Below are 23,752 nucleotides of genomic sequence, written 5' to 3' on the forward strand. Positions count from 1 at the left end.
TTCTTTGATAAACGATCATGAGCCATTTCTCTTGTTAGAGAAACAAGTGTGGTGTGAGACAGAATAAAGCAAAAACAAAACTTTTTTTTATTTTTTATTTTTTTAGGTCGAATTGATAAAAAGTACTAAAAATAAAGTAAATTACAAATTACCCGGAACTAAAGTATTAATCTCACCACGTGAGTATCGACTTGATACCAATACTGACTTGGTATTGCTATTGTCGATATTTTGTATCAATTTGCCCACCTCTACCGAACACACGATGTTCACATACACATTCGAACCACACCAGAGTTCAGGATGGTGGCTAGAATCTAGCCAAACGGACTGGAGTTGGATTAGAGTAGACTAAGCAGAGCTGCAGACACTGAAGCACCAAACGTTTCCCCAGTACAGCCTGCTCTGTCCCTTCTTGTTGATGCTTCACAGTTGTCCAGTCCTGTCTGTTGTCCAGATGAACACCGCAGTATTTATATTCCTTATATTTCTCTTGAAGTTTACAATCATCTCCTGTTTTCTTCACATTGAGGATGAGATGACACAAAGCGCTCCACCAGAACTCTGCCTCTTGTCCATCTTTCATAAGGACTGAATATCATCTGAATATTTTTGTAAGTTTTGGTTTAAATTTCCTTTTATCAATAAGGTTTAGCCAAGTTTTGTCCTCTTCTTGGACCAAGTGTATTATCTTGTCAGTTTCCATGATTATGGTGTCTCCTTGCAAACAGAAAACAAACAGAATTGTGCAAATTGGCATCACGAAAATCAGTTTGCTTAATGAAAACACACCAATTTAAAAAGAACTCTCACATTTTTTATAATAGATTTTGTGGTAGGAAGAGATGGGTTTTTTAGCTGTATTAAAGTAGATGTACTTAGCAAAACTGCAACGGGAAAATTTTTATTTGCATTACAGGAGTCACATGATCAACAGCTGGATGTTACTACTGGAGAAAACTACAAAGAGGAATGGCAGGAAAGTGATTGTTGATTTATGTAATTATTCAGATAACATGCAGCTGGTTCCACCAGAGCTCTCGCAGCATCTCACAGTTCATAAAAAGTTATGTCACTCTAACTTGTTGAATCCATAATTCTTCTGTAAAATCGCAGACTACAATTTCCCCAAAGTGCCGCAAACGTAGCAGTTCCCAAGGAGCCGGGGCTTGTTGCTCCAGTGCTAGCACCATGGCTGAATTATGAAGATATTTCAAGTAACTGTTTACATACGTCGCTGCCATGATTTTTAGTGACTTGTGTAAACAAGCGTGTGTGGGTGCTTGTATGTGTGTGTGTTTTTGTGAGAATATAGACGACACGTTTTGTGGTGGAAACACTGATGATTGTTGTACAAGCTGCTATTTGGAGTGTGGGTTTGATTCTGAGGAATAAACTTTGAGGGCTTCTTACCTTCAGCAGGAACTCTCTCAATGTGTGTGTCGGCCCCAAGAAGGTGGATTGCAAGAAGCAGAGTTCCACTTAGGACTTGTCATCATCTGTCACACAGTCCGTTTTTCATCTAACTGCTCTGCTTCTTCTCCCTGAAGATTGTTAAGTTGCCTTTTTGTAGCTCCACACTTTCTTTTCTCCCATAAAGAGGAACGTGGGAGATCGTCCATCATGTGCTCCAGTCTGTGACATTTTATTTCCTCCGCAGCCCCCGGCCTGACAGTCCACTTGCTGTGTGTATTAAGCTGCAGCCTCATGCTGAGCTCTTCTTCCTGTTTGCTGCAGTCCTGGCATCCATTTCATCCCTCAGAGCTCTCAGACTGCCATGAAAGGCTGAGTTACTACCAGAGGAAGTGCTGTGGCAGGAACCTCAGCAAACTATAAAACTGAGACAGGGAAGGAATTCAGAGTAAAAAAAAAAAATGTCTGAAGTAAAATAGTAAAAATAGTGAAATTAACAACTGAAGTTTGTGCAATGTTCATGTGTTTTAATACTAATACAGCAATGGGGGAGGGTGTCTTAGCATTAACTGGGAAGATCTTACTTATTTATTCATGGGAACTTCTAGTTAGTTTTAACTCTTCAAGATAAATATTTCATTTTGGTTAAATATCACAGTGTTTTATAGTTTTGTCCCCTGAAAATGTGTTGAACTTTTTCACATTTCATCACATTGCAGGTTGAGTAGGTTTTGTTGTTTGGTTTTTCACTGGCACTGAATTCAGGTCTAGACTTTGTGCAATTTTATGGTGAATGGAAATACAGTCAGTGACAAGAAAAACCCCAAAACTAAACAAAAATCAGTAGTGGGCAGATACGTTTCACTGCAATGAAGTTTCCATTTATGGCAGAGTGTAAGTGGTCTCTGAAAAAAGACAAGGACTAAAGCTAACAATAAAGCTCCTCTGGCCTCTCCCAGAGGTCAGGCTAGTTATCTTGGAGACTGACGGTTTTTCTGTAACAGTAAGTTGTTTCTCCAGCATTAGCACATTTAGTAGCAAGTACATGAGATTGATCGACAACACTAAGACCCTCGTCCTGGCTCTGATTGGTGGCTTTTGGTCTAAAGATGACAGTAGCAGCTCAGGGAGGAGGTGGAGGACATTGATCTATTGACAGATTATTCATCTCTTATTAAACGATGAGGACGTGGTGACAGTTTTGACAGATACAGTATGTGAAAAAAAACAACACATTTTTATGAAAATTGCATTCTGCAGGTTTAAGGTTGCTGTGCCTGCCTGCTGCCCTGAGGAAGTCAGAGTAAAATGGGAGATGTCTCCTCCAGGCTTTGATTCCAGTGAAATCAGGAAGCTTTAGTTGGCTCCATGATGCTATTGAGCTGAGTTACACTTTAACTGGAACAGCTCAGCGTCCCCGCAGCCTGAACTTTGCTTCATTAGTGATGCTGTGGCTCCCATTGCTTCAGTGAACACACAGAGCAGCCTGCTGTTACACTGATGGGATTCCTGGAAACGCGGCTGCCCACCTTCCTGTCAGCAAGCCCTGGCCCAAGGGATGGAAGGAAAGATGGACGCCCCCCCAGGGAAGAGTGGGGGGTAATGGGCCATAACATGGTGGTGAGAAGCCATCATGGGTCAGTTGTTGCCTACGGCGACCGATGGCTGAGTGAGCGCCGGCGTGGGGCCAGTTTGCACCTTCAGTTGTGAGCCCAGACGGAGGTGTCACATATTTCTTCTTTACACACGTCACTGTCAGGGCAGCTGCATTTCTTTATGGATTCGATGAAATTCGTTTTTGAGGAATGTTGGAAATGTTCATCTTCATTTATTTTTCTGCAACATTCTTACTTTCTGAAACATTGAATTTTGGGTCATAATTGTTAGTCATAATCGCTAAAATTGAAAAAAAAAAACTGTGATTTTTTTCAACACAGAGAATCCTGAGATCGGCAAACTCAGCACGTCTGTTTATACCTCATTTTGTACCTCATAAGACGTGAAATGATTGACACGTTTGTACGTCATCTGGTGGCAGATGTTCGCCTCGCCTTAGCTTCTTTGATAGTAAATGAAAAATGTTTAAACAATAGCTGAAAATGTTGTTAGAGCATAAAGCTGGCTGGATTCAGAAATATTTTGGCATATTTTCTGGTAAAACTAAGTTGCAACATGTTTCTAAATATGAATTTTGCATAATTAAAAAATGCAGGTCATTTTGTGGAAGCTGTGCTCTTATCAACCTGTTTTATCCCAAACATGGCTGACATAGAAACATAATAAACTTCTTATTGACATATATTTCTTTTGTTGCCAGTGTGGACGTTATGAAAAACATTCAGTGGAAATAATTCAGGTCTGCACAGTGGAGCAGTTGGTAGAGCTGTTGCCTTGCAGCAAGAAGGTCCTGGGTTCGATTCCCAGCCCGGGGTCTTTCTACATGGAGTTAGCATGTTCTCCCTGTGCATGGTGGGTTCTCTCCGGGTTCTCCGGCTTCCTCCCAGTCCAAAAACATGACTGTCAGGTTAATTGGTCTCTCTAAATCAGGGGTCTCAAACTCCAGTCCTCGAGGGCCGCAGTCCTACAGTTTTTAGATGTGCCACAGGTACAAAACACTGGAATGAAATGGCTTAATTACCTCCACCTTGTGTAGACCAGTTCTCCAGAGACTTAATAACCTAATTATTCTATTCAGGTGTGATGCAGCAGAGGCACATCTAAAAACTGCAGGACTGCGGCCCTCGAGGACTGGAGTTTGAGACCCCTGCTCTAAATTCTCCCTCGGTGTGAGTGTGTGTGAATGGTTGTGTGTCCTGTGTGTCTCTGTGTTGCCCTGCGACAGACTGGCGACCTGTCCAGGGTGAATCCGCCTCTCGCCCAGAACGTTAGCTGGAGATAGACACCAGCAACCCTCCTGACCCCATTAGGGACAAGGGTGAAGAGAAAATGGATGGATGGATGGAAATAATCCAGTCAAATTTATTAGTTTATATCAGCGCATTTATTTCTAATTTTCCAACAAACCAGCTTGAATCCCACATTTTGACAAACATCTTATAAAGTGATTTGTAGAGCAGTAAAACAAGACAGTGAATAGCTCCATGACCAGCATGAATGCCTCACCCTGCTTCTTATGCTCTGGCTAACATACCACCATGGCAGCCTAATAAATTAATTTAGGACAATAAATATCAATTGTAATAAGAGTGTTATGATGTAACAAGATCACATCAGTTACCTGGTGGATGACCTAAGAGAATCAAAAACATCCCCCAAATTACAACACAACAATCTTTTTGTTTCTGATCTTTGCCATCTACTCGTCAGCTTGGGCCCGTCCCTCATTCCCCTGGGTGTCCGCTGATCTCTTGGCAAACAGGTGGGTGGGGTCGCGACCCCTGAAGCCGGGCTGGATGTTGAACACGGGCACGTTCCTCCAGCTGGCCGGGTTGCTGAATGCTGTGGAGTCGGAGCTGGGGGTGCAGGGCTTGTTCTGGACGAGCTGCAGGAAGCTCTCCATGTCGGGCCCCAGGCGGGTCATGACCCCGGTCCTCACCGCTGACACTGTTTGCTCGTCGCAGGCCTGCAGCGTCTGCAGCAGCGTGCTGTAGTACCTGGGGTTTCAGCAGACAATGCAGACTCAGGGTCACAAGGTGGTGTGGAAAAAGTCTTTATGCCCAATCAACTGACAAACTGTCAGCATTTGCAAGCTGACAGATAAAGTGTTGCATTAAAACACTTTATCAGGAGTTTCATTAGTCACACCGACATAAAGTAGAGCAAAATTGTGTAGTGGAACTAAAACGATGCATGGTTTTCAAAAATCTTTGAATAAACTAAAAATAGGAATATTGTGTCAATACTTTGCAGAGGCGCCGTTTGCTACAATCACAGCAGTAAATGTTTTGGTGTCTGCTCATCTGAAGATCAACAATTCTGCCCAAAGTTCCTTACAAAACAGCTGAAGCTCAGTCAGGTAGAGCAGGGAAGCATCAGTAGACATCAGCTTTCAGGACTCACCAGAATATTCAACTGGATTTAGACCTGAGGAGAGGCTTAGTGCTGTCAATCATCCTTGTGTACTCGCTGTTCAATGTGGTAATGGTGGAGAAACAACCTAAAGGTTAACCGTTTATCTGCCGTCAGCATTGGTAATGCTAGCTAGCCTAAGCATTCACAACATTCTCTGCTAGCTGGAGGATAGAAGAGTGCAAGGGGGAGAGGGATGAGTAGCGCCATACAAGATAGTTGTTGGCAGCGCTAAGACCCGCCTCCTAGCTCCCAGCTCTGATTGGTTGTTTCTAGTTAGCACTGGGAGAAGCTCAATGTTTTCACAGATTAACTGCCTCACACCATACTTGTTTCAACAAATACAGTAATAATATATATATATATATTTTTTTATACAAAAGCCTTATTCTGCAGCTTTAAATGTTGTCTTTAAAGCAACATTTAAAGACAACATTTAAATGTTTTTGCTAATGAGCTTAACTAGCAAAAACATAAGCATAAAACACAGCAGAAAGTATTTTGTCAATATGTCAAGTAGAAAACATGTTCATTGCATTACATTTTTCACAGTTTAATTCCCCCCTGCCATATTTCTCTGGGCTGTTCTGTCGTTTGCAGTCTGTTGTTCATATGGATCTTGTATGATGCTCACACAAACTGTGTGAACAGTGACACCAACTGGCTAAAACCAAAATGGAGCTCCTCAGGTTTGTGTTGCTGTGGTTTAGTTTTGTAGTTGGTCGTTTTCTGTTGCCAGGCACACATTTGAACAGTCAGAGAGCTCTCTTATGTAAACTCCTGTAACTCTTAATGCTACCTAACGTAAATAAAACTGACAGTCATGCAACAACAGAAGATAAAAGCCTATTTACATGTGGAACCCGTTTGACTTATCAAATATCAGATAACCGAGTTTTGATTAGTATTGTTACAGTTGTGGCTTCATTATGTCTTACTGACGGATGACTGAGCTCACCTGTTGGGGAAGTGAGTGGGAACCTGCACCACCTCTCCAATGGCATCGGGGTTTGTCCGAGCCACAGTGCAGATGTCCAGACTGGTGTAACACTCCTCTTGAACCTTTGACAAGGTGGGAACAGAGTGATTAAAAAAAAAAAAACAAAAAAAAACACTGCAGTAGTATAAAAATGGGTCTGATTCCATGACTGAAGTCGCAACACCAACATAGTTTCAGGACTTTCAATACCATTCATGAGTTTGCATAATTGACGACAATATCACTCAAACTTTAACTAGCACAGACCGATAGTAGCATTGAGGCTTCTGCTTCTGTTAGCGCTGTGTGCTAGCCGTTAGCTGCGTCCTTAACGTTATAAAGACTGTATGTTCTGATTATAATTATTTGGTTTGGTTTTTGCCATTTTTGTCTTGTGGGATTCAACCTAAATGGATTCAGTGACTGTCTTGACATTCCCATAACCAGCTCCTTAATTATGTCGAGGCTTTGTTTACTTCATAGCATTAAAATTATTATTATTATCTGAGATGCATGGAAACTGTAGTTACTCCATATTGCAGGTAGTTGATATGGATGTAAATACAGTAATAACTCCACTGTGATGCTTTCATCTGAATGCCTGGGTCTGCAGGTTGGCTGTCTTCATCCTCCTGCTTTGTCAGACTCTGGCTCCAACATGTAATGTTGGATGGATAAGTCTTCTGTTGACGTGTTTGATAAACTTTGGAATAAAAAGTTTCTCTGCTGGTAGATAATCATACCGCTGCTATCAAACTACAAAAATGGCCGAATGTGGTAGAGTGGAACGCTCTGTGGCGTGGAGGGGAGTCGGTGCATCAAATGTCTCAATCACATTTAAAAACAGCAACAGTGCAGTTTTATTTTATGTAGACCATAAATGAAGGATTTACGTGTAAAACGGAGAGATTTAAAGACACAATATATCCACTATAAACCAGTTTGAGATGCAGCATCCAAATTTAAAAGTGACAGTTTAAATCTAACATGCTGAGCAAAGAGGCAACGTATCTTGCAAATGTGGCAAAGCCAGCAGCCTGCAGCTTACATCCAACACAGCAAAGTTAATGAAAATAGAGGAACATAATGAAAAAAACATAAGATTTTGTATGACTGCCAGTGATTTACCTATAATGTTAAAAACAAGAGTCATGCTTCAGAGGACAATCTCACATCTACATGAACATTTCTGGGCCTACGAACCTCAGCGATCATCGTCTGGAAGATGTTACAGCGGCGGATGGCCTGGAAAACTTTGTTAGAGATGCCCTGGGAAATGCACTGCAGACTCTTCTTCACGAAAGTTTTACCCTGAAGAACGGCAACAGGAGTCAGACTGAGGCCCGGCCGGGTGAACTGGGGTGCAACCCAGGCAGGGGCCGGGTGGAAGGACTCACTTCTGTGTTGAAGGTGGCCGCAGCGTGGAGGAACAGCTCGCAGATCTCGTGCATCCCGTCTGTGTCGCAGGTGGAGTTTTCAAGACAGGAGAAGAATCCGCAGCCCACAGCCATGGCGCCGTTCAAACATCTGGCCACATCGGCTGCAGCGGCACGTTCAGAGGAGACGTTTTACAGGGAAACGTTTTACATGACAAACACACTCCACTTTATATGTCAGGGTTGCTTTGTAGCCCCACAGCGACTGTGGATATTGTAAATAAGTAGACTAATCAAGTAAAGGTGGACAAATGTTTCCCATTTCCAGGCAAAGATGAACTTCAGGCTTTATGTTTCAACTGCTGCTACATGTCTTATAAAACATTACGTATGACTGAAATGCAATGTTGTTCTTTGAATTACATTTTCAAAACACCAATTTTTTCATATTTTTTCAAAATATTAAACAATATAAAAGTGTTTTTCTGTTTAATTGTATAAAGATACATTGCAAAAATCATCCAATGTATTTCAGTGTGGAAGTTAATACTGAGCAGAACACTCAAAGTTCTATCTTTTCAGTACCACTGAAGCACTTCAAAAGGTAATGGATAAACAAAAGATGCAAGTAACTCTGAAAGCTCTCATTATGGTTGTTACAACTATTGTCTTTATTTATATCATATCTTATAAGACCTTGAAATTATTTCCACTGCATTATAGAGAGATAATGTAGAATATAGATTTATTATAATATCATAAGATAAGATATATTATGATATATTTTATTTGACTGCAGAGCTTCATCTTATTAGACCCACACCTGACACATCCTCCTAATTAGAAAACAATGCTCTTAAAATTATTTACAAGTAAAAGGTTGAATTCTCCAGGCTGACATATAAACTTCAACACAAATGTCAAACTATGAGTGAACTACAGGAGAAGGGGAAGAACAGCCAGAGGCAGCGGGTAGAGCAGACACTCACTCGGGCTGTTGGAGGAGAAGCGGGCCCGGCGGGGAGCGGCCTCCTCCGGCGGCATCTGGAAGCCGGAGGCGAGGCAGAGGGAGCAGAGGAGGAGGAGCGGAGCGGAGCGGCGCAGCATCTTCTTCTTCTAAGCTGATGAAGATGAAGATGAAGATGAGGATGAGGAGGTGGTGTGTGGTTCACAGCTGGTTCCAGATGCTCGGTCTTCGTGACTCCTCTAACTCCACAGCGGGTATTTATACAGAGCCCGTTCTGAGGGAACCAATCACAGCGCGCCGTTCCCACGCGGCGGTCAGCTCGTGGTTCATTCATGTGTGTAATTAACCCCCGCGGTTAATAGGATATTTCCACCACACAGCACGAGTTACGGTAAACTTTCTTCGGTCTTTGCGCTTCATAAAATACTTAAACATGTTCTTGACATGGAAAAAAAATCACTATAGGGAAGTAATTAAAACTGTTAAATCACACCTGAGTCATGGAGCTTATTTACAAAAAACAGGTTTTTTACACTTCAGTTGGTGAATCTGATTACTGTCATGTTCTCCGCGTTTCCTGTGAGGCGCGTCACTAGAAGACGTGACGTTCATGAGGGATGGAAGCAGGCGGAGGTGGATGGAAGAGCCAGAAATTTTACCCAATGAGAATTGCACTACTTCCACATACTCTTATTTGATCAAGGCTTTGGTAAAAAGGCTACTGAAGAACATCAATCATTTAATATTTTAAAACATCATCAGATGAATAGTTATGTGAAAATTTAGGTGTTTTGATGACCAAAATGAAAATAAATCATATAGATGACATAATTAAAAAACAAAATCAGGCAAAATAAGTTTTCTTAAAAAAAATTCTTTCTATAGGAAACTTATGAAACTTTAACAAAAACTGTATACTTGTGTGAATTTTTGGTAACTCAGTAGACAAAGTATCCAGAAATTTTCATCACATAAGATCAGCAGTAATACATATATGTAAGTAAAAGTAAAATGTACAGCATAGTAAAAATTATGTCTAAAAGTATTATGTATTTGTTTATTTCATTTTAATTTTAAGGTTACTCAGTAACAGTAACTAGTACCAAACTCTGAGAGCAGCACTATGGGAGCCAGAACTCATAGAAAACTCCATCATTGCAGCTTTTATAGGGATAATAAAGGTCTATTGCGCTCAATAACTGTCAAATGCTGTCCAATCAAAGAGAAGGTTTTTATTTGGCCCACTAAGCAAAAACAAAATTTCTTAAAGAAAACACGCCGATTTAAAAAGAAATCTCCAGTTTTCTGCTAAGAAAGTTTTGGGATGAGGTGAAGTTTTCCTTTGGTCGTGTCAAAATTGGCTTATTTCGCAAAACTGCAACGGTTTGCTTACTGAGTTTCTTTGAGTTTGCTATATATGAACTATTCCTGATGATTTTAACAAAGATAAATATCCAAAACCAAACTAGAGGTGTATGATACTGCATGTTTTGGTATCTGTCTGATAAGTAAATACAAATTTAAGTTTGATATGGCATTTATTTTGCTTTTTTTATTTTAGTAATTGTGAATATTTTGGGGGGCTGTTTTTAGTCCATGTTTTTTCCTGCGTAGATGCTGTAATAGAATAGGCTTCCCCAGTTTGTTTTCAGTTTACACAATCATGAATCCTTTAACATGACACCAGCCTCATCTGCACAGGCTTGACTTAGAAACATGTAAATCCAAGAGACATTTGGACAAACAGACAAACATTTTCCTCATCAGTTGAATGATTTTATGTATTGAAAGAGTCCAAAGGTTTCTGCAATGTGAGCTGGAATTTAACATCCTGAGGCATATCTTCATCTAATGATGGTATACGAGCTGTTCTTTATCTTTATGAACTTTTTCACCTTTATGAATCCTGTCTGATTTGTATTTAATTGCTGTTTTTCAGACTATTAAAGTTTTTTATTATAATTATTATTATTATTATTGGAAGAGAGAATCAAGACCCCTCAGGTCTTATTTGACCCCCTGACTTCCTCTATAATCTGCTTCAGGAACTGACGCGGGACTGTTGTTTTTGTGTGTGAGATGTGGAAAATAGTGTGTGTCTTATCTGAGGGTCAGATATCAGTGAAGTGTGAGACTTGGCGGAGGAGTTGATGTTTCCACATGCAGCCTGCTTTGACCACAGGAAGTTGTGAGCCTTAGGAAGCCCGGAGGTCACCGGGCGCTGATAAGCATCACCCACATCCACCCCCTCTGCTCCCATCTCCTCAGCCAGGTCCACGGAAAAACACCCGAGTGTTCAGAGCCTGCTACGTTTCCGCAAACTGGCTCTGATTTTAGTCAAGATAGATCCAGTTTTCAGTGCTGGGAAAAGTTCTGTTGTTTTCACATTTTGTTACCTTTGATTTAACATCACAGATGATCTGAGTAAATACAAAATCAAGTTTTCAAAGTATAAATTTAGTTATTAAGGGATAAAAGCTATCCCAATTTAAAAACTAATCCTTCCTTGTTGAATGATGATTTATGATTAACTACATAAAGTATCTTGCACGCGTGACATGCATTTTTCATATTTTTGTAAATATGTTTTTTGATTTTTTTCATAAGTGTCACAAATGTGACACTGTGTGTAAAGTTGTCAGTGTTCAACTTGCATGACAACACCTGCGTCTCCATCACAAATGTCCGCAAATCTTTGTCTATATTCTATAATTTCGGAATAACTCAATTTCGTGTGTTTCCATTAAATAAAATAAAACTTAAAAAATAAAATTAAAATCACACGGGAGTAAGTATGTTCATGTGATGTCATTAAAAATCATGGCTCATCATCAAAAAGCCATCAGAGAACACTTTAACTTATGGAGCGCTGGTGAGGATCAGGCCAATATCCACAGCTACACAAACACTTAGATAAAATATTCTTGTATAATTAGTAGAACAAACGCTAATATTAGACTGAAAATGTGAAATTTTATTTTATATACAAATCACAATATGTGGTTTTGTGCACACCAGTAATTTAAAAACTTTATGATGTACATCAATTTAATACCATGGCTGTGTTTATAGGTGCACGTCACAGTTTGCCATGCATTATTGTGCTATTTGTACCCTGACTGGATGAAGGATCGACCGAAATATTTGCTTCAGATACAACTGCTTTTTATTAATTTCATATTTTATCCCACAAAGGATAAATTTATACGTTTTCTGCTTAAATATTTCGGCTGTAAATTGGTTTTCTTCCCGCATTTGCTGTTGTGCTACTGCGCCTCGCCACTGGGGGCAGGAGCACACCCCCATTCACGTAGAAAACGCTTCTTCTTCTTCTAGTTCAGTCCCTTCAACACAATAGCAATGGCGACAGAAACAAACCAAGAAACTGGCAAGCTGGAGTTGTATCCTTTTATTTCACATGCGGACTATAGTGGCGGTGCGCTTCAACTGAAATGTCAGGATTTAGATTTCCGGTCTGCTTGCTTGCAGCTCGGTTTGGTTCTGGTTCTATTAATGAAGAGTTCTGTTCTGGTGTGGGTGGTTCTTTGGACATTTTTAGGAGTGGATGAACTTTCTCTCACTGCCTGACATTAAACTATGCCTGGTTTCGGTCGGTTAGGACTGTCGAAGTTATTTATATTTTCGAAATGTCCCAATAATAGAGTGGAAAGTATATATTATACATACAGTGTTTACTGTCTGGGGAATCCGACATGACACGGTCTTTGCTTTGTAGGTTTCTGATTGGTTCGTTCACAACATTTTAGTTGGCACGAGGTACACACACCTGGGATGAGGTGCATCTAAAAAATAATATTTTTGTTATCCATTTCAGAAAGGGAAATGAATAACAAAAATAAATTTTGTTATTCACTTGAAAATGTTGTTACTCATATGAAATGAATAACAAAAATATTCTCTTAGAAAATATTTCTAAGAAAGTAAAATATTGGACACATCTTAATCACATGACCCAAAAACCTCCAAATGGTACTTGCTAAAGAAGGTGGTTGGTTACAGAGTGGTATCCAAGCGTGTTCATGGAAAGTTGAGAGGAAGGAAGAAGCAAGGACTGGGAGCAAAAACAGCATTTAGTACTTGCTCTAAATTTTATCAAGTAGCAACGCAGACCTACTGCGTTCACTCGGCCAGTCTTCCTTGACCGCCCTGCAGCTTCCTGGACGTCCCCTTCCCATCGTCTCGTGAGGCCACCGTGGCCCTGAGGTCCCTGTCCCCGGACCGGGAGCCGAGGAGAGGTGGCATCAGCAAGCAGCTGAGCGTGTCTGGCAGCACGCTGTCTGTGTGAGCGATTGGAGTGTTTGTGTCTGTGTCAGCCGCCCGCCTCCTCTCTGACCGTCTGTGGCTGTGTTTCAGGAGGTGGAGCGCAGACGAAGCTCGGATCCTCAGAGTGTCCGTCAACTCCTTCCTGGACCACCTGTCGCTCGTCGTGGAGACCATGGAACTGTTCGGCCCTCCTGTCGACCTTTGATACACAGCACACATGACTCTGGGATGAATAGATAGAACAAAAACACAAGATGGCGCTGTTGGGATTTTTAGATATGAGGAAAACAAACTGTATCTGACTTCTGGTTTTTCAGTTTCAACCATTCATGAAGAGTATTTATCTTCATCTGTCTTTTAACAAGAAGGCACTGCAGGAACCTGAGGAGTATATGAGTTTTTCACTTGAATTATTTTCTTGTAAAGGTCAGACTTCCTGTGTTCTTGTATGTTGTCAACTTTGTAAAAAAAATAAAATAAATCTTTTTCTATTTTGTGGATTCTAAATAAAATCTAAAAATGCCTCATAGAATGTTGTTGTAATGGCAGCTCTCTGAGGGGAGATAGGGCTTTGTCCAAAAGAGTACACTCTGATAAAAAAAAAATGACTTCCCTGCAGATAAAACTGCAATAGAGGTGTAATAACTGTAATATTAAACTAATACTTCGATTCTCATTCAGTTACATCTCTCAATAACTCCTGGTTAAACAGAGAGGAACAAAGCATCACATGAAAAACATGCAGCTAAAGATGGAGAAAGTTCAATCAGGGTTTTATTTCTTATTCCACCCTCTGTACCCGTTTTAGAACCAATGTAATGTTCAAACGTTAGATCTGAACCAACCTATCATTTAGTCATTGGAAGCTACAACAGATCCCTTTTATTCTATGAATAATGAAGGAAGGTCAGCAGACCTCAGGTTAATGAGCTGGGAAATGTCACACCCAAATCTGCTGGTGCAGTAAAACCCTCTGGGGATTTGTCTCAGAGGTGAGTTATAATACTGGACTTTTTCTTCTTCAGATCATAAATTGGAAATTCTGTGCTGAGTCATGGTGTATGTTTGATCCAAGTGGCTTAAAGTCAATTAAAAAACTGATTCAACATCCATTTTTATCTGTTTGTCAGTTTCTTTTTATTCTTTGTAGAATCTTTACATTTTTACTGTGAAAAGCAAAAACTATAAAAAAAAATTCTTTTATCTGAGAGAGAAGAGAGAATGAAAAGTATCTTTTTGTCTTGTGATTAGGTGGAAGGCCAGCAGATGGCGCTGTGAACAAAAAGTTGCGGCTACAATACTCTGTATGAAAGGTTCCAGTCTGGTTTCCGTTCTCGTCATAATAACTGACCCCCTGGCAGCTGGTTCCGGTTTACTCTATTCTCATCTTCCTCCCTCTAAGTGCAGCCTTTGGACATATTTCTCACTCCATCTTCCTCAATAGATTATTCTCTATTGATCTCCATTAGCACCACCTAACCTGGGTCCAGTTGTATCTCTCATTCAAGTCGTTCAGATCTCAACTTTCCCATCACCTCTGGTGTTCCCCAGGTCTCTGTCCTGGGGCTCCTCCTCTTCATCACTTACATCTTACATCCCCCTCGACAATATGTTCCCTCACTTTAACATCATTTTCCACTGTCTTGCAGTTGAAACCCAGCTCTGCCTCTCTAGTAAACCTAGCTATACTCTCCCACCCCCATCTCTCACCATCTGCCTGTCTTAAGTAAAATCCTGATTCACATCAGATTTCCTCAAATTAAAGATGATAAACCGAAGTTCTCCACTTCGGCAAAAAATCTACAGTATCAAACTCTACATCACCACCTCCACCCACTCCATCATGTCACTGTATCTTCCTCACGCCTCAGCACTATGGGAAGCAGAACTTTCAGCTGGTTCAATCTCCATTTTTATTTTCTGTAACGTTGATTCCCTCTTCTTTAAATCCAGACTCAAACTCACCTGTTTCTTAAAGTACCAGGGCCAGCCGGCACACCAAGGTGATGAAACTGGAGCCTTTTTACGTTTAATTAGTGCAAAATTAGCACCAAAAACTTTACGATTATCTTTAGGTAATGACATATAGTTTTTGTCTTTTAAAACGACTTTTGTTCTTTTTTTGTTTGTTTGTTTTATTTTGTTTTGGGGTTTTTTTTGTTTGTCTTTTTGCAGAATTTGTGAGCTGCATGCAAATTATCTTGTAGCCTATATATGACCGTTGTCATATACAATAGTTTAACTATTGTATTTGTTTAATAAAAATAATAAATCTTCTCTGTTGTTGGAGAATAGACCTATTACGTTTAGATTTCTCAAAACTAAAATACAGTAATTATTATTCTAATTTTTTTTTCTTTTTTTTTTTTTTTTTTTTTTCTTTTTTTTTTCCAGATTCTTAAGAAGTTATTTCACTTTGACTCCCAAATCATTTTAAGTTAAAGATTTTGGCTGATGTACAACATTGCTATTTAGAATTGTCTCTCTGTTTTTTCTAATGTTTTTGTGTTGGCTTTTATTGTAAATAATAATAATAATAATAATAATAATAATAATAATAATAATAATAATAATAATAATAATAATAATAATAATAATAATAATAATAATAATAATAATGACTATTATAATGAAATGACCTTTTAGTTGGAGATTGCTATGGATGTTTAGCTAGGTGTTAGTTAGGTTTTGAGGTTTGTTGTTTTGAATAATTTGATTTATTCATTACATTTTGCCGTTTTCTTCTGAGAAATAAACTTTCCAAACAGAAACCAACAGTAAACAGAGGTTTTGTCCAGCTCCACGCCTGCATGCTGCTCCACCAGTCTGCCTTTGATATGGTGGCTTAATGCTGCATGCTTTTCTTATCCCATCATTCTGGGTCATGAGACAGGATCACTTCCCTCAGGGGGAAAAACAAATGCTGCTCCTCTATGAGGGAGAGCGATCACATGGTTTTGTTCACGGCAGTGAGAGTCCATTAGCTCGGTGAGATGGTACACAACCCAGATAGAAGTAGTGAAGAGGAGGTTTCTTCCTATAGGAGACCAAATCACGTTTATACTAGAATGTCTTCATTCTTAACTGCTAACAATATCAACATGCTATCCTGAAGTAAAACACTTGAGATCTCATGTTGGTAAAAGCAACAGTCCAACTTCAACTAGCACCAACTGGACAGACCTCTGTTGAATGAGGTCAGTCACAAGGGGGTGTTATTTACGCAAGCACTTATTCTGTGTTTCATTATTATTTGGAATTATTTTGTAGAAATCAATTTTCATTTTAACATTAAGAGGTTTTTTTTTGTGAACTTTGGTTTGTTATAAAAAAAAATCCCAATCTTCTTGATCAATTATAAAAGCAACAGTAGGATAAAACAACAATGCAGGGTGAGATTAATAATGATTAATAATGTTTATCGTAAATTCAGAGAACAACATCTGTCATTTCATCACAGTCTGTAGGTGTAGAGGAGTTAGACTGTCACCACTTTGCAATAAAATATGAGCAAATATGCGTTCTTTTGTTTTTTTTTTTTCAAACTTGCATGAAAGAATTAAGGTAACACTCTAGCTGTGTTTGTGATGAAGGAATGGCATTATAACATGATGTAAAGCTAAAAAAAGAGCTGCTTCTGCATAACACCGTCTCTTTAAAGCATCTCAGCCTCAGAGCTTGGACAGCTCCAGTCCTGTGGTGTAGACATGTGGTGGTTGTAGGTCGGAAAGTGGAACTTTCAGCTGCTTCCATTCACCACTGCTAAACACTGCGTGACTCATCAGTAAACTTCCTCATTTTTGAGAAGAGTAAGTGTTGATCACCCGGAAGAAAACTACAACATCTACCTAAATCATGCCAGAATTTTTGTTGTATTTAATTTGGCAACATTATCACTTTTCAGCAACGCCAGCCTGCCTATAGCTTGCTATAGCATGCCCTGTAAAATCCTACAATGTCTCAAGTAGACAGTGATGAGGATTCAGAGTGGAGCAGATGTTAGCACTGTCCCCCTGCAGCCTGTGTTCTCCTAGTACATACATGTGATATCTATAGGTATTTTTACTTCCTCCCATAATCAAAAGCATGACCTGTCTAAAATTGCTCATTAGGTGTGTGTTGCTCTGTGACAGACTGGTGGTCTGTCCAGTGTGGTACCTGAATCTCTCCCAGTAATCACTGCAGACACACGCCTGCCTGCTTATTGTTCATCTGTTGCTGCTTTACACAACAAATCAGCCAAAAAGTTGAAGAATGACAAAACAACTTCAATGTATCTCTTTTAATTGGGGTCATGAAGCACACGCCGATGAATATTTATACAGCATAATAGATATGAGAAACAACTTTAATATGATTTAAATGAAACACATCCAGCATGTAGCTCAAGCTAACAGTTGTGATGACCTAAAAACATTTAGCTTCTGTACCACGGTCAGGTCCGGAGCCGGCGGTGTGCGAAGGCATCAGTCTTAGAAGTTTTTCTTCTCCTCGAAGATGATGTTTGCTGTGGCTTTCTTAGCTGTGGAGGAATTGGAAATATGATCTAAGCAACCCAGTTCTCATCAGGGGAGTTCATATTGATATTGATATTTTAGAAAATGAAGTGAAAGTACTGCTGGTTCCCATCACCATAAAGCAACCAAACACTCAGTGACATTAGCATCCAGGTAGATGAAACCCTATGTTTATCATATCTTACTATGGCCAGACAGCTAGAGTATAGGATCCAAGTGTTTGATTATGTGATAGAGAAGATGGTGTTTTTATACTGCAATTAATACTTGAGGAATGATTTTAAAAAAATAACAAGAAACAAATAAAAAGCTCATTGAGTTATCTAGGGTTTAATAAGCAGCAACAGTATTCCATACTTACCCTCTTCTTTGAATTTGTCTGCTGCCTCTGATGCCTTGTCTTTGATGTTTTTCACTGCGTCGTCAATCTTGGCCTCATTCTTGAGGAAGAGCGGTCGAATAACCCGTTGGTAGATCAGGATTGAGCCGTTAGAAGGAGTGGGAGCCATGCACCACACCAGGAAGGCAGACTGCGAACAGAGACAGAGGTTACCTTATCAACCAGTAGACGGGACATATTGATGGTAACTAAAAAGACAAAAGAATGGGAGGCATTCAATGACCTTTCCAATATAGTAGAAAGGGAACCAGGAGAGGAAGATATCAGCAAAGAACTCTGCCACACTGAAGAGTCCGTAGACCACCCAGTAGGTCAGCCACTTTGTGTCATCATCCTTCGTCGCACTTTCAATCGCCTTGATCCTGCCAAGAGACGTCAACAAGCAATTCCTGAGATCAAAATGTTCTCTCATCTGTTTGATTCTCCTTATTTCTATTGTATTTTAGATCAATAAACAGATTTGCATAAAATTACAATTTCAAACACTGAATGGATTTGAAAACCTGCATTATTAAAACAGTTTCAACTATGTATAATAATAAAGACCAGTGGTGTCCAAAGAAGACAGCCGCATTCTTTTTTCAAGGTGCATTTTGATTATTATTAAAATGTTTCTTTTCATTCGCAACATTTTAAAAGAAACAATGGAACAAGGTAGAACAGAAGAAATTATTTTAAATGTTTTTTTTTTGTTTTTTTTTTTTTTTTTTTTACAAAATCCTTTTAAAATCCTTGGTGAAATTAGCACCTAACATTTCCCACCCCAGCTCTGGTAAAGCCACGCCTTTTTGGTTCTGGAATCTCGACATCGCCCTGTGAAAGAACACAGGCTCTGTGGTCTGATGGACCGGCTCATATCATTGTTTTATGTTTACTGTAGAACTATGATCTGAAAGAGCCTTTGGTGTATATTCTACTGACTGATAGTCATTTGTCAAAACTGTGTTGAATAATCAAGTATTCCTGGTATTATATTTGTTAGAGCTCCATTTGAAATGTTCATTAGCTACAGCATGTTGCCTGATCAACAACTTGTGACTACATTCTTCTAGTTGTTTCTCTCCACCACAGTGATATTTGTGGTCAGTTAACCTCCATTAAATATTAAATCATATTACCCTGTTTTCTTACTAATTCTTTACCCAAGAGCATCATGTTATGCATCACTTAAAAGAAACCTGAACAAGGTTTGTTTAGACCAGTATATACAATTGTTATATGTGCATATACAAATATGAATATAAATGCAATAGGTGCAGTGACTTGAAAAAGAATTCAGATCTACTTAACTTTTATACATTTTTCAGTGTGCAACCTCAAACTTTAACATATTTTCTTAGGATTTTATGTGATAGACCAAGAGAAAATGGTGCATAATTGTGCATAAAAGCAGCTAGAAAGTGATCAGTAGTTTTCTTTTAATTAATACAAATTTGGAAAATGTGGCGTAAATTTATACAAAACATCAGCTGAGTCAACTCTTAATGGGGAAAATTCTTGTGGGAATTACAGCTACACAGCTTTCAGAACATTTCTTTATCAGTTTTGGACATTTACCCCAATTCTTCTTTGTGAAATGGCTCAAGCTTCATCAGATTGGATAGAGAATATCTGTGATGATCATTTTCCAAACTGTCATTTGGATTGTGGTCTATACTTCAACTGGGCCACACAGTGGACTCCTTCCGCATGCTTGCAGTGTTTCCTGCATGGCTCGTTGTAAACCTCAAAGAGCAGTACACTGCTATCGACACTCTTTCATAACGACCGGATTAAGAAATAGCTGTGGATCTTTGCATCTCCTCCATGGCTACTTTCGCATGTCACTATACTGAATGAATGCTCTCCTTGCCTGGTCTCTCAGTTTACATGTTTGCATAACGGAAAGTTGACAACACCAGTAAGGCCTTTTTATTTTCCCAGGGAATTTTGTGGAGTGGTTTCCTTTTCTTACCTTATAAAGCAAAAAGAGGTTGATGAGGCTCACTAATGTGGCAAGCAACGTAGTTGGAGTGAAGCAAGTCCAACTCTGACATATAAACTCCAAGCATGTCAGACCTGGACCAAACTGATTCTCAAACATCCTGAACAAACACTCTACAGAGAGATTGACCTTGTTCCATCTGGCCGCCGCTTTAAGACGCCTAAGACCAGAACCCGGCTCGGTCGGGTTTTTTTCATTCCTGCAGCCATTACTGAGCTTAATCTCCCTGGTTTAGACGCCAATACCCAGACCACTTATTAGGTTTCTGAAATACGCATTTTATATTCATGTTATCTTGAGAGCTCAATGTACTTTTATGCACAGGGGCATGAGTTCATTCTCCTAATGTGTGTAGTTGTACTAACAGAATGAATTTGGTGTCTTTTGTGGATGTTTTTTTTTCTGTCTTTTGTATTTCTTATGCTTGATGCAAACCAATTTCTCCTTTTATATGAATAAAAGCTGAACTGAACTGAACTGAAGTGACAAAAATAGGATGATTTTAGTCACTTCGTGATTTGGCGTGATTTGGCGTGATTTGGTTCTAGTTTACCATGAACTGAGGAACTCGTATGACTGGTAGGGCCTGTGCCCTTCCTCAAAAAGACATTGCTACGTTGAACCTGAATGTCTCAGAAACAAGTCCTGACACATCCATTTTCACCTGATATTTCAGGTAAAGATTCACTTGAAATGTGTTTGGCTTCACAAGCTAAAGATAAATCTTTGTAATATTTCCACAGCACAGAACTGAGATTACATTTAATGGATTTCATGAGCATAAATATATGCGTCTAAGAATTTTTGGAATCTTTTGGACTAGATGAAGCAATTATTACACAAAAAAGCTCAGATAAAAATTGGGAACAACTTTTAATATCAATAATAATAACACCTCTCAGTCAGTTGCACCTCAACTGCAGCCTTTTGATAGTAGTTCTGTTCATAACAGAGTTGAGGTCAATCTAGTACAGGGGTCAGTGACTTTAACTTTGGGAGTCACTTAAAGACAGTTACAAAGTCGGCCTTCTATAACCTGAAGAACATTTCCAGGATAAAGGACTCTCAGCAAGATCAAGAGAAACTCATCCGTGTGTTTATCTTTAGTTTAGTTGGTTACTGCAACAGCGTCTTCATAGGTCTGACTAACAAATCAATCTTCCAGCTGCACCTCATATTTGATGTGCATTTGCTTGATGACTTTGGTGATGGCATTTGACAAAATTGTAATTGCTTGTTTCATAATTGATGTCTGTATGATTTTGTTATGGTGCACAGCACTTTGAAATGTTCTATACAAAAAGATTTGACCTTCACAATCTTGTTTATTCCTTCAGTTAAGCAAATCAAAATTTGTTTGAAGCCACAAAATCTACACAGCCTTTCAAAACAAAAGACTTAAGTTAATTTTTGCAATATCTACTAAAAGGAAACTTGTTTAGATTTTTTTTGTTCCTCGTGTGTTTTCAAGACTATAATTGGGTACAATGCTTTTTATCAGACTTTTTGTTGTTGTTGTTCTTACATTATTTCAAAATAAAAGATACTTTCTTAGGAATATTTTTAAACAGGGGTCTCCAAACTGTGACCCGGGGACCATTTGTGGCGCTAAAAGGAATTATGTGTGAGCTTTGATTACAACACAAAAATGACACAAACTTGATTTTTCTGCTCAAGGTTGGAGACTGATGCAGTTGTCATGGAGATTAAAGGATTTCTCAGACATGCAAGAAAGAATCAAGGCAACACACCAGGTATGGTTTTGATGAGAAAATAATATCATCACATGATGTATATCTAAAAAAGTCAATTTTACATAATACTTCCCCTTTAATTCAGGTTCACATTATAAGGACCACAAACATTTGGTGACTTTTACACAAAAATCCGAAAAAAAAAGTTTGGAAATCACTACTTTTCATGTTTAGGAGACTTTGCAACATGAGATTGCACACCCCATACTTTCCTGAAAAGTATGGCGGCTTTTAGAAAACTTACATGCATACATTGAAGTTTGAACATTTTGTCAGGTGTAGAATTGGAGATGCTAAGAAATATAACCTTTTGCACAAATTTCACTCCATTTCTGCTCTCCTTATAACAGCCTAATAGACAAATAGTGTGATGTAGTGTGATATAGTGTTATATTTGTGATAAAATCAGGCCTATAAATCGGCCTAATTTTAAGTAGAAAAAAAAGTAAATTTCCACCAATAAACTTAAAACCTTTGAGAATAATCTCTGACATTTTCTAGAAAAAAGGACGTCTCTGAGCTTGAAAAGTCAAAAACATGCTTGAAAAACAACAACAAAAACAAGATTAATATCAGGAATGCTCTAGATATCCATCTATACGGTCATTTAGATAATTTACGAGAATTTTTGGCGGAAATTTGCTCCGTCATTTTCTATCCACTATGGCCAGAATAAGCCGTCGTACATATGTTGTTAAGTTTTTGTGGAGTCACGCTCAGAATAACGGGCTCAGAGAGGAGCCAGAAATCCTGAAACGCGCTGGAAATATGATGACGTATGGTGGTACTATTTCTTCAGGGCTTACAGGGTGTGTTTATACTGGGAGGGGTTGCTGGCCAGAACGGTAGTTAGAAAATCAGACCCTTACGATATGTAGGCTGGATAAAGAAAGCCGATCAGGTTACACAGCAGGGAGGCTCCGTAACCAATGACGAGGTAAACTGCGACCACCGCTATGACTCCTATCGGGGAGGAAGAGGAGAAAAAAAGACATCACACCACGAACACTCTTCTTCACAAAATTAACACTATTGGACAGAAGCATCGCGCCTGTAACGACTGTATTGTACCAAATACTCGAGAAGACAGTGAAATATGTAACAAAACCACGATGACGTCCCGTTTCCGTTTTGTCTTTTTCCTCCACGCTTGCATCTCCTAAAATCACTCACCGGCAGCGATATACGTCCGGTTTACTCCAGTTTTGGCTTCGACTTTTGCTAGAGCATCTGTCACGAGGTTTTTCTCATGAAGGAACTTGCCAAATCGCTCCTTGAGACCCTGCGCCATGGCTGCGCTTCCTCCTTCAGCGATGCGGATGAATTAGGAAATGATGGCTGATGGTGGAGCCACACCCCTGTAACCCGACACAGCGAGAGCCGCAGCGACGGGGACGAGCCTGTGCATTTCATCACACACCTTGCCTCCGGCCTGGCCCTTCAAAATAAAGGTTTTCACTTACAAGAAATAAATTTTTCATGCACTAAAGAAGACAAACACATCCAATAGTAATCTAATCCATTTGATTCAATCAAAATTATTCTATTACAGAACGATAAAGTCGGCTGCATTCACATCCAAATCCTGGATCACCCATCCATCCATCCATCCATCCATCCATCCATCCATCCATCCATCCATCCATCCATCCATCCATCCATCCACCCATCCATCCATCCATCCATCCATCCATCCATCCATCCATCCATCCTACAAACCAGCTTTTTACCAAAAACACTTTATGGTGTCAGTCATTATTTAGTCCAGCCAGCTCACAAGCACCTCTTGTGTTTGTAGGAGCCGTTTATCTTTTCCTGTGTTTATCGCCACAAGGGGGCGTATTTCATTTTGTGTTCTGAGTATGTCTGAAGGGAGACGGGGTTATTTAAGTTCAAGTGTTGCTAATGGGAAGGGCCACACGGTCTTCTATTGTGCCTGGTTTGTGTTTGTGGCTGATTTATGTGGCTCAAAATGGAAATGGCAAGACAATGCACATACAGAAAATAAATTACTTTATGATTATAAGTCAAATTGAAGATTGGCAAAAC

At 39.4% G+C, this 23,752-nt stretch overlaps 3 protein-coding genes across 3 annotated transcripts; 1 reads left to right on the forward strand and 2 right to left on the reverse strand.

The window, feature by feature from the left end:
* Nucleotides 1–4,395: 4,395 nt before the first annotated feature.
* On the reverse strand, nt 4,396–8,983 carry stc1l (stanniocalcin 1, like). The gene is made up of 5 exons (XM_044144515.1): nt 8,787–8,983; nt 7,819–7,961; nt 7,625–7,732; nt 6,401–6,504; nt 4,396–5,027 (listed from the first exon to the last, which is right to left on the reverse strand). Exons 1-5 carry the CDS (start codon nt 8,902–8,904, stop codon nt 4,730–4,732), a joined length of 771 nt encoding a protein of 256 aa, XP_044000450.1. The 5' UTR covers nt 8,905–8,983; the 3' UTR covers nt 4,396–4,729.
* Nucleotides 8,984–12,059: 3,076 nt separating this feature from the next.
* On the forward strand, nt 12,060–13,539 carry LOC122846971 (EKC/KEOPS complex subunit Lage3). The gene is made up of 3 exons (XM_044144278.1): nt 12,060–12,165; nt 12,938–13,066; nt 13,139–13,539. The coding sequence occupies exons 1-3, from the start codon at nt 12,125–12,127 to the stop codon at nt 13,251–13,253; spliced, it is 285 nt and encodes a 94-aa protein (XP_044000213.1). The 5' UTR covers nt 12,060–12,124; the 3' UTR covers nt 13,254–13,539.
* A 3,776-nt stretch (nt 13,540–17,315) lies between these two features.
* On the reverse strand, nt 17,316–23,085 carry reep5 (receptor accessory protein 5). The gene is made up of 5 exons (XM_044144276.1): nt 22,877–23,085; nt 22,573–22,666; nt 18,189–18,327; nt 17,927–18,095; nt 17,316–17,570 (listed from the first exon to the last, which is right to left on the reverse strand). The coding sequence occupies exons 1-5, from the start codon at nt 22,992–22,994 to the stop codon at nt 17,521–17,523; spliced, it is 570 nt and encodes a 189-aa protein (XP_044000211.1). The 5' UTR covers nt 22,995–23,085; the 3' UTR covers nt 17,316–17,520.
* Nucleotides 23,086–23,752: the final 667 nt, after the last annotated feature.

The sequence above is a fragment of the Gambusia affinis genome, linkage group LG17 (genome assembly GCF_019740435.1).
Source record: "Gambusia affinis linkage group LG17, SWU_Gaff_1.0, whole genome shotgun sequence".
Lineage (NCBI taxonomy): Eukaryota > Metazoa > Chordata > Actinopteri > Cyprinodontiformes > Poeciliidae > Gambusia > Gambusia affinis.

Coding starts and splice junctions, on each gene's coding strand:
- stc1l (XM_044144515.1), bottom strand. CDS start 8,904: ATGCTGCGCCGCTCCGCTCCGCTCCTCCTCCTCTGCTCCCTCTGCCTC. Junction 7,962..8,786: donor CTTCTCCTCCAACAGCCCGA/GTGAGTGTCTGC, acceptor GTGCCGCTGCAG/CCGATGTGGCCAGATGTTTG. Junction 5,028..6,400: donor CCCACTCACTTCCCCAACAG/GTGAGCTCAGTC, acceptor CTGAAACCCCAG/GTACTACAGCACGCTGCTGC.
- LOC122846971 (XM_044144278.1), top strand. CDS start 12,125: ATGGCGACAGAAACAAACCAAGAAACTGGCAAGCTGGAGTT. Junction 12,166..12,937: donor GAAACTGGCAAGCTGGAGTT/GTATCCTTTTAT, acceptor ACCGCCCTGCAG/CTTCCTGGACGTCCCCTTCC. Junction 13,067..13,138: donor TCTGGCAGCACGCTGTCTGT/GTGAGCGATTGG, acceptor GCTGTGTTTCAG/GAGGTGGAGCGCAGACGAAG.
- reep5 (XM_044144276.1), bottom strand. CDS start 22,994: ATGGCGCAGGGTCTCAAGGAGCGATTTGGCAAGTTCCTTCATGAGAAA. Junction 18,328..22,572: donor CTTTATCCAGCCTACATATC/GTAAGGGTCTGA, acceptor GTCTCTTGGCAG/GATCAAGGCGATTGAAAGTG. Junction 18,096..18,188: donor CTTTCTACTATATTGGAAAG/GTCATTGAATGC, acceptor CTCTGTTCGCAG/TCTGCCTTCCTGGTGTGGTG.